This window comes from Poecilia reticulata, unplaced genomic scaffold (genome assembly GCF_000633615.1).
Source record: "Poecilia reticulata strain Guanapo unplaced genomic scaffold, Guppy_female_1.0+MT scaffold_712, whole genome shotgun sequence".
NCBI classification, from domain to species: domain Eukaryota; kingdom Metazoa; phylum Chordata; class Actinopteri; order Cyprinodontiformes; family Poeciliidae; genus Poecilia; species Poecilia reticulata.
Window position 1 is genome coordinate 1 of NW_007615459.1, and position 7,575 is coordinate 7,575.

At 55.9% G+C, this 7,575-nt stretch overlaps 1 protein-coding gene across 2 annotated transcripts; it reads left to right on the forward strand.

Moving 5' to 3' along the window:
• Positions 1 to 31: 31 nt before the first annotated feature.
• LOC103461174 (uncharacterized) lies at positions 32 to 6,489 on the forward strand. Of its 2 annotated transcripts, none has more exons than XM_008403504.2 (6): positions 32 to 2,634; positions 3,596 to 3,704; positions 4,712 to 4,986; positions 5,079 to 5,323; positions 5,390 to 5,627; positions 5,697 to 6,489. In XM_008403504.2, the coding sequence occupies exons 1-6, from the start codon at positions 313 to 315 to the stop codon at positions 5,898 to 5,900; spliced, it is 3,393 nt and encodes a 1,130-aa protein (XP_008401726.1). In that variant the 5' UTR covers positions 32 to 312; the 3' UTR covers positions 5,901 to 6,489. The 2 variants fall into 2 exon arrangements, with proteins under 2 accessions (XP_008401726.1, XP_008401727.1); XM_008403505.2 differs by having other exon boundaries at positions 32 to 2,595.
• The last annotated feature ends 1,086 nt before the right edge of the window (positions 6,490 to 7,575 follow it).

The window sequence follows — 7,575 nt, forward strand, 5'->3', positions numbered from 1 at the left end:
GACAGGAAGTGAAGGATGTAGACCGGAAGTGAAGGATGTAGACAGGAAGTGAAGGCTGTAGACAGGAAGTGAAGGATGTAGACCGGAAGTGAAGGCTGTAGACAGGAAGAGAGGGATCTGAGAAGCAGCTGAGAAGTCCAACCTGTGGATTTAGACAACTGCTTCAGACATTAGAAGTCTAGGTTTGGGTGTAAAGAACATTTTTTAGTTCAGTCTCAAACACGGAGAACTTTGAGCTCAATGACTTGATGAGTTGAGATGTTGACGGACTTTTCTTCGGTTTGTTTTTCTCGCTGCAGGTTGTAGGAGCTGATGGACTATGGACCTGCTGCTCTCTCGACCAAACATCATAGGCTTCAGGGTTCTGCTGGGTTCATGGAAGTTCAGCACCCCGCTGCGTATTTAGCTAGCAGGAAGGAGCAGGTTGCTAAACTGGCCACTATGTCTCAGCCAGGTAAAGTTCTCCACCTGTATGTGGAAGTCCGGTCCGTTTCGGAAGAGGATGAGAAGTTCCTGGGCCGAGGCGATGGTGGAACCAACCAGTTGATGCTGCAATGTTCAGATCTCGTCTCTAACTCCCAAAGGAGCTCCAGCCAGTCCAGTCCAAACCGGAGTCCAGATCTTTCTCCGGAGGTACCGCGCTGTTCAGCGAGGGCGAACTACTGCTCCCCTAAGTCTTCTTCTAGGCATTCAGTCAGCTTCCAGCTCCAGAACCCTCACTCCTCTGCAGCCCAGTTACACCATCAGGAAACTTTGGATGAAAGTTTTGATCCCTCCTTTCAATCTTCTACATCCTCACACTGGCTGACTGTCCCCTCCACCTACACCACCCGTTCCAGGTCTTGTGAGGTCCCAGAGACGGTGGATGAAGATGGACGGATGTCTTTGGTGTCCTTTGGGTACATAGAGAAAGGCAGCGTCAGCAGCATGGCTGCACACCAACAGGATCCTAACAGAAGAACCGAGGGCCAGCAGCTTGCTGCTCATCTGACGAAGAGGATGAGTGACCCAATATGGTACGACGATGAAACCTTACATGGCAACAGCCACCAACAGCAGCCCAGGAGAGACTCCTCATGGGGGCAACCCTACCTTTCAAAGGCAACCATGGATGCTGTGGCCAGAGACGCTACCCACCGGGCCTTAGAGGAGTTTGGGTCTCCAGAACTAAGACGCAGGTTTGCAGGCCATGCTTCAGGGAGCCACAATCCATCTTTACCTCGACCCTCTCAGCCTCCTCGCTGCCGGTCTTTGGGTGGATCACCCGTCCTGTCCCGCAGTACTCTGACCCTACCGTCCAGGACTGAGCTCCTGGAGATGGATCGAAGGTTCTGTCATGGTTCAGTGAATGGATTACCCAGAAGTCCTGCGTCTGACCGCCTATGTGCTCAAACCGGAGATTCTTTCTACTCAATGGCCCGACCACAAGGTCCTACTCAAAGCCCACAGAAGTCCTGGCTGCATGAAGATGGTCACAGGTTGCCCTATAAATTTCACCCCCCATTACCTGCAGGAAGACCCACAGACATTCAGCATGAGATTCCTTTTAGGACTGAGCACCAAGCTGGGAGCTCCTGCCATGGTGTTGGTACCAGGACCAGCACCAGTCATCCTGCAGCAGAACCTGTGAGCTTCAACTCCAATGATCCCCGCAGTAGGAGTCCGTACCATCTGTCCCGCTGTAGCAGCAGAACCAGCGATGCAAACAGTCCCATCAGTGACAGGAGGAGCATCTCTCCATACTCCATCTCTGATCTGGATTGTAAGTTTCTTGGAGAGTCCAACAGAATCTCTGCTGGTTCTGCAGACAGACGTTACAAATGGACCCCCTCTCCAACTCCCTCTGACGCTGATTCTGTGAGATCTGAGAGTCCCAAACATTCAGGGACGTTCCCAAAAGAATCTCCTCTATGGCAATCTCCCCTTGAGGCTTTGCAGACGGAGAACTGGAACCAGAATCGGAAACCAGAAACATTTTTACCTCAAACGAAACCAGGACGCATTTCTCCTGGAACGTCCAAAAGAGCTCCACCAGTGTCTCCTGCCTTGCTAAGTAAGTTGGATTGGGTACCTGCTTCCGGGTCGCCCATGTTGGACCCCCGACTGACGCGGACATCGTCACCATCTAAAGATGGGTCCAACTTGCACCGGTATCAGTCAACCCAGCACACCAGAGACCATAGACCTCAGGTCCTGGAGCAGAGGCAGCATGATGATCTGCTGGACGGGTCACCAGCATCCAGCCCCGAGGTCCCCAGAAGAAACGCATCCAGCCAGAGGGCAGAGTGTCTGCCGGGGAGGTGGACCTCCAAAGGACAAACTGTCCATCAGTCGTCTTCTGGAGTTCACACTCAGAGCAGCGATCAGTGCTGTAGACCGGATGCTCGAGGAGTCCATAAACAGCTGGCCCAGGAGTGCCAGCTGCTGGTTCTAGGAATGGCCAAGAACCAGAAAGAGACTCAGGATCATGGTGCACCCCCCGGGACGTTGTCCTCCAGCTCCAGTGGGGTCACAGGAAGCCTGGGACACAGCGTGTCCCCTGAAACCTCCAGCCAGTCCAGCCACGGTACTACGGACGGCGGTTCTGGGATGCAGGTTGGCTGGACGGGATGGGAGAGGCGGGACGGGTCCACGGTGTGTTTGGGGAGAATGTCTGATCGCAATAAACCTGTATCAGAAACAGACATATTTAGATGTTGTCCTCAGCCAGCAGCGTTGGACCTCCTGGTGGTTCCTCACTGGCCTGGTTGGGATGGACAACGGGTCGGCTGTCCGTCCTCACTAAAAGGACACACATCATTCACTAATATGGAAGTTTGTTCCAGATCTGTGGTGCATAGAAGCTGAATGCTGCGTCTCCTTGTTTGGTTCTGGTTGTGGGGATGCAGAGCAGAACCAGAACCTGATTGATTGGTTCTGGTTGCAGGAATCAAAGCCTGGATGAGTTTCTCTGATCTGAGACTTTCATCCTCTGGTCCTGGAAACGTTCTGCAGCTGCTAGAAGGTCCACTGTGGGACCAAAGCGTCAGGTCAGAGGTCAGCCTGATCTCTGGTTTCCAACTGGAAGAACTGAAGCTGACTATAGATCTATAACTCTAGATCTATAACTCTAGATCTATTACTCTTTATCTAAAACTCTAGATCTATAACTCTGGTTCGCTTCTTTTTAGGTTTAAAGATAATAACTTCAGTTTTGTTTCTGTTCAGCTGCAGAAAGTTTTGTCACATCCTCACATTTATCTGTTCTGAGCATCTGTTAGGTGATTGGATGGGGTCAAAGGTCACCTGGTGACATCATAATGTAGAGCTGTGTATCATCTGCATCGTCATGGTAACTGATCTTATTTCCTGTTATAACCTGAGCTAGTGGGGGCATATAGATATTGAGGGTCCTAGGATGGAGCCTTGGGGGACCCCACATGTGACCTCTGACCTCTTTGATGGGAAGTTTCCTGTTGAAATCTTAGTTCTTTATGTCAGACTGGAACTAATGTTAAAGGCGGACTGATCCGGGTCTGGTTTCCTGGTTCTGCTGCAGTTAGACCCGGTGTTATTGAACCGGACTGATTTCATGTCTCTGGTTCCTCTCCTGCAGTCGGACCGGACCGCTCCATCCAGCCCTTCGTCTCGGTCCCAGAAGATCGCCAGGGCGAAGTGGGACTTCCTGTTTGGAGGCCCGACGGATCCGGGCCGCCGAAGCAGAGGTAAGAGAATCTGGAGCCTTACCGGACAGAACCTTCAGAACCCGGTAACGGTCCGAGTGAGGAGCTGGGGAACCGGCAGGAGTAAACAAGCAGCTTCCAGTAAGCCAATTAGCCGCTTAGCCTTCCAGCTCCAGCTCACTTCCTGGCCTTTATTTAGGCCGTCTGCCTCCATCAGGCGACTCAGGTCGGCCTCAACGGTTCTGACCAGCTGGACCCACGGAACCAGCCACATTTGACCTTTTACCCGCTGATCATTGGTTCTTCAGAACCAGCTGCCTGGTTTGGTCTGGGTCGGGTTGCAATGGACCACAGAACATCTGTGAGAAAAATGGAACCAGAAGTCTGTTCAAGAATTGATTCTGAACAGAGGATCTGTTCAGATCAGTGAATCAGTTCAGTGACTGAACTGTGGACCTGATGGTCTCCGTCTGGATGAGCAGGCTGGTCAAAGCAGAGCCCTCGGGCCCCGATGGGACCCATTCTGTCCCTGATGGGACCCATTCTGTCCCGATGGGACCCATTCTATCCCCGTAGGGACCCATTCTGTCCCCATTGGGACCCATTCTGCCCCATTGGGACCCATTCTGTCCCCGTAGGGACCCATTCTGTCCCCATTGGGACCCATTCTATCCCCGTAGGGACCCATTATGTCCCCATTGGGACCCATTCTGTTCCTGATGGGACCCATTCTGTTCCTGATGGGACCAATTCTGTCCATCTTGGGACCCATTCTGGCCAAGATGGGACCCATTCTGGCCCTGATTGGACCCATTATGTCCCTGGTGAGACCCATTATGTCCAAGATGGGACCCATTCCATCCCCAATGGGGCCCATCCGGGCAAAGATGGGACCCATTCTGTCCCCGTTGGGACCCATTCTGTCACCGATGGGGCCCATGCAGCTGGAGACTCGATGGACTCGGTGTGTGAGGGATGAATTGTTGTTTTGTTCTTTGGCCTGAATCGTCGTTTCCTCCTGGGGATTAATAAAGTTTCTCTTCTTGCAGACGTTTCGTCCGTCACGCCACCGACCAGCGGCTCGTCCAGCCCCACCCCGCCCTCCTCCCTCCACCTGCAGCCGACCAATCAGAGGAGGGGGCGGGACCAGCAGAACCAGAAGCTCTCTCATCACGAGGTCCAGCAGGTCGAGGTGGAGCTGGTGACCCCTGACCCCCGAGGCCCCGCCCCAAAGACCGGCATCATCCGGCGGTCCATTAAGTACTCTGAGACGGACCTGGACGCCGTGCCGCTGCGCTGCTACCGGGAGACGGACCTGGACGAGGTGAACTGGTTCTGGTTCTGGTTTCTGAGGGCCTGCAGGTTGTGATGTATTGATCAGAATTCATCGATGCGATAATCGCCCCGCCCCTGCAGGTGATGCGAGCGGAGGCCGAGGCCGCCGAAGAGGCCGATCTGGGTTTCAGCCGCAGCGTTCTGGGAAAGTCCTGCTTCAGCCCGGAGGACGGGTCGTCCAGGGAGCAGAACGGCCAGGTGGACGAGGAAGATGAGGAGGAGGAGGAGGGCGTGGCCAGCTGGGCCAGCGTCCGCATGCAGGGCGACCGCCAGCGGCAGCGCGCCGCCAGAGAGGAAGACGAGGTCCTCAGTCTGCTGCTGAAGGGGTGAGGGCGGCCGCCTCTGGTTTCCACGGTAACCACCACTCAGGTCTGACCCGTCTCCTCCTCCAGAACCACGGCGCCGCCGTCCGAGGCCCACGGCGGCCTGAAGTCGCCGGTGGCGGCGGGCGTCGCCCGGCGACCGTCGGAGAGCCAGCTGGATTCGTTCAGCCGCCACTTCGAGAGCATCATGGAGTCGCACCGCGCCAAGGGGACGTCCTACAGCAGCCTGGACAGCGTGGACCTGCTCACCTCCGGGTCCACCTCCGTCTTCACCTTCGACCTGCCCACGCTCACCCCCGAGATACAGGTAGGCCGGTTCTGGAGGGCCCGCCGCGTGGCACCGGGCCGCCGGCCGCTGACCCGTTTCTCTGTCCAGAGCCAGATCTGCGAGAGCGCCAAGCAGATCCTGGAGCTGAGCTTCGCTCCGCTGACCCGGCCCGAGTCGTCCTCCGACACGGCCCTCGGCGCCGGGCCGGGCCCCCCGGTCCGGTCCCGGTCTGAGAAGGACACGTGGCGCCGCTCCATCGTCAGAGACAGCTTCAGGAAGGCGACATCGGTGCCAGCGCTGCACAGCAGGTGAGTCCGACCCAAAGGTTCTGATCCAGACGGCTGCTTGTGACGGGTTCTGCTGGCTGGTTCTGTTCTGAGTTCTGCAGGTCGGGTTTTAGCAGAGATTCTGTTTCTGGACCTTCTGACTGTAGGGCCTGCTGCAGTACCACCGAGTGGCCACATGGGGGTAGCACCTCCACGCGGTTCTGGTCGTGTTGACTGGTTCTGATCAGCAGCAGAACCATCAGAACCCATTCAGATTAGACCATAGTTAACAGAACCAGCCGCTGCGGAAAACCCGATCAGTCTCTTAAGATCAGAACAAACCCGGAAACCAGAACGGATCCGATCAGAACCCTGCAGAACCGTTTGGGTCCATCACCGACCGCTTCACTGCATCGGCCCGATTATAGGTACAGACAGAACCAAGATGCGGGGAGCGACCCGTCCAAACGGACCGGACCGGTTCCGATTCCCGACCGCCGGGATTTTACTGTTCAGAGATGGAAACTAAAACCGAAGAGGAAAACAAAATTAAAAATCTGACGCACATCGTGGCCAGCCGGACTCGGCCCGGTTGGACCTCGGCCCGGTTGGACCTCGGCCCAGTTGGACCTCGGCCCGCTTGGACCAGCCGGACCTCGGCCCGGTTGGACCAGCCGGACCTCGGCCCGGTTGGGCCAGCCGGACCCCGGCCCGGTTCTATGGTCTTCATGAATCTCTGTGGATCTCGGTTCGCCTCCTGAATCATCACCAGCTGGAGTATCTGCAGCAGACTCGGCGCCGGTCCGACCCGCGGTTCTGAGCCGACCCGTTCCCGCCGTCCTGCTGTCAGCCGCACCTGGAGGCCCGTTTCAGCCCGTCGCCATGGCAACGCTGAGTCACCGCAGATGGGAAAGATCTGTCACGACTCAGCGGCTGGTTCTGACACCTGCAGGGTCACATGACCAACAGAACCATCCGATGGGCCCCATCAGTTTGGTCCATCCATCAGAACCAAAAGGAAGCTTCCAGCCTCTAACACCCAGGACATCTGGGTCGGGTCCACTCCTTGGTTTCCCTCCAGAACCGATCCTTCAGGCCAGCAGCTTTGGTCTCAGCTGACCTCTTGACCTTTCCCTGCTCAGGTTTTCTGTGAAGGTTTCTTCTTCTTGGGCCGAAAATATCTTCCAACTTCCTGTTTCCTGTTCTGAGCGTTTACTTCCTGAGTCTCATTGGAGGGGAGGATCGGCCTTCCTTCTGAACCGACCCAATCAGAACCGACCCGAACAGAGCCGGGCTTTACTGAACCGACCCAAACAGAACCGACCCGAACAGAACCGACCCGAACAGAGCCGGGCTTCACAGAACCGACCCGAACAGAGCCGACCCGAACAGAGCCGGGCTTCACAGAAACGACCCAAACAGAGCCGGGCTTTACTGAACCGACCCGAACAGAACCAGGCTTCACCGAACCGACCCGAACAGAGCCGACCCGAACAGAGCCAGGCTTCACGAACAGAGCCGGGCTTCACAGAACCGACCCGAACAGAACCGGGCTTCACAGAACCGACCCAAACAGAGCTGGGCTTTACTGTCTGCCCCAGGAAATGGGTCAGAACCACAGAGTGCTCCTTGGAATGCAAACCAAGGAGAGCAGCCAAACAGCAACAGCAGCTGCTGCTCACACACACACACACACACAGTGGACACACACACACACACAG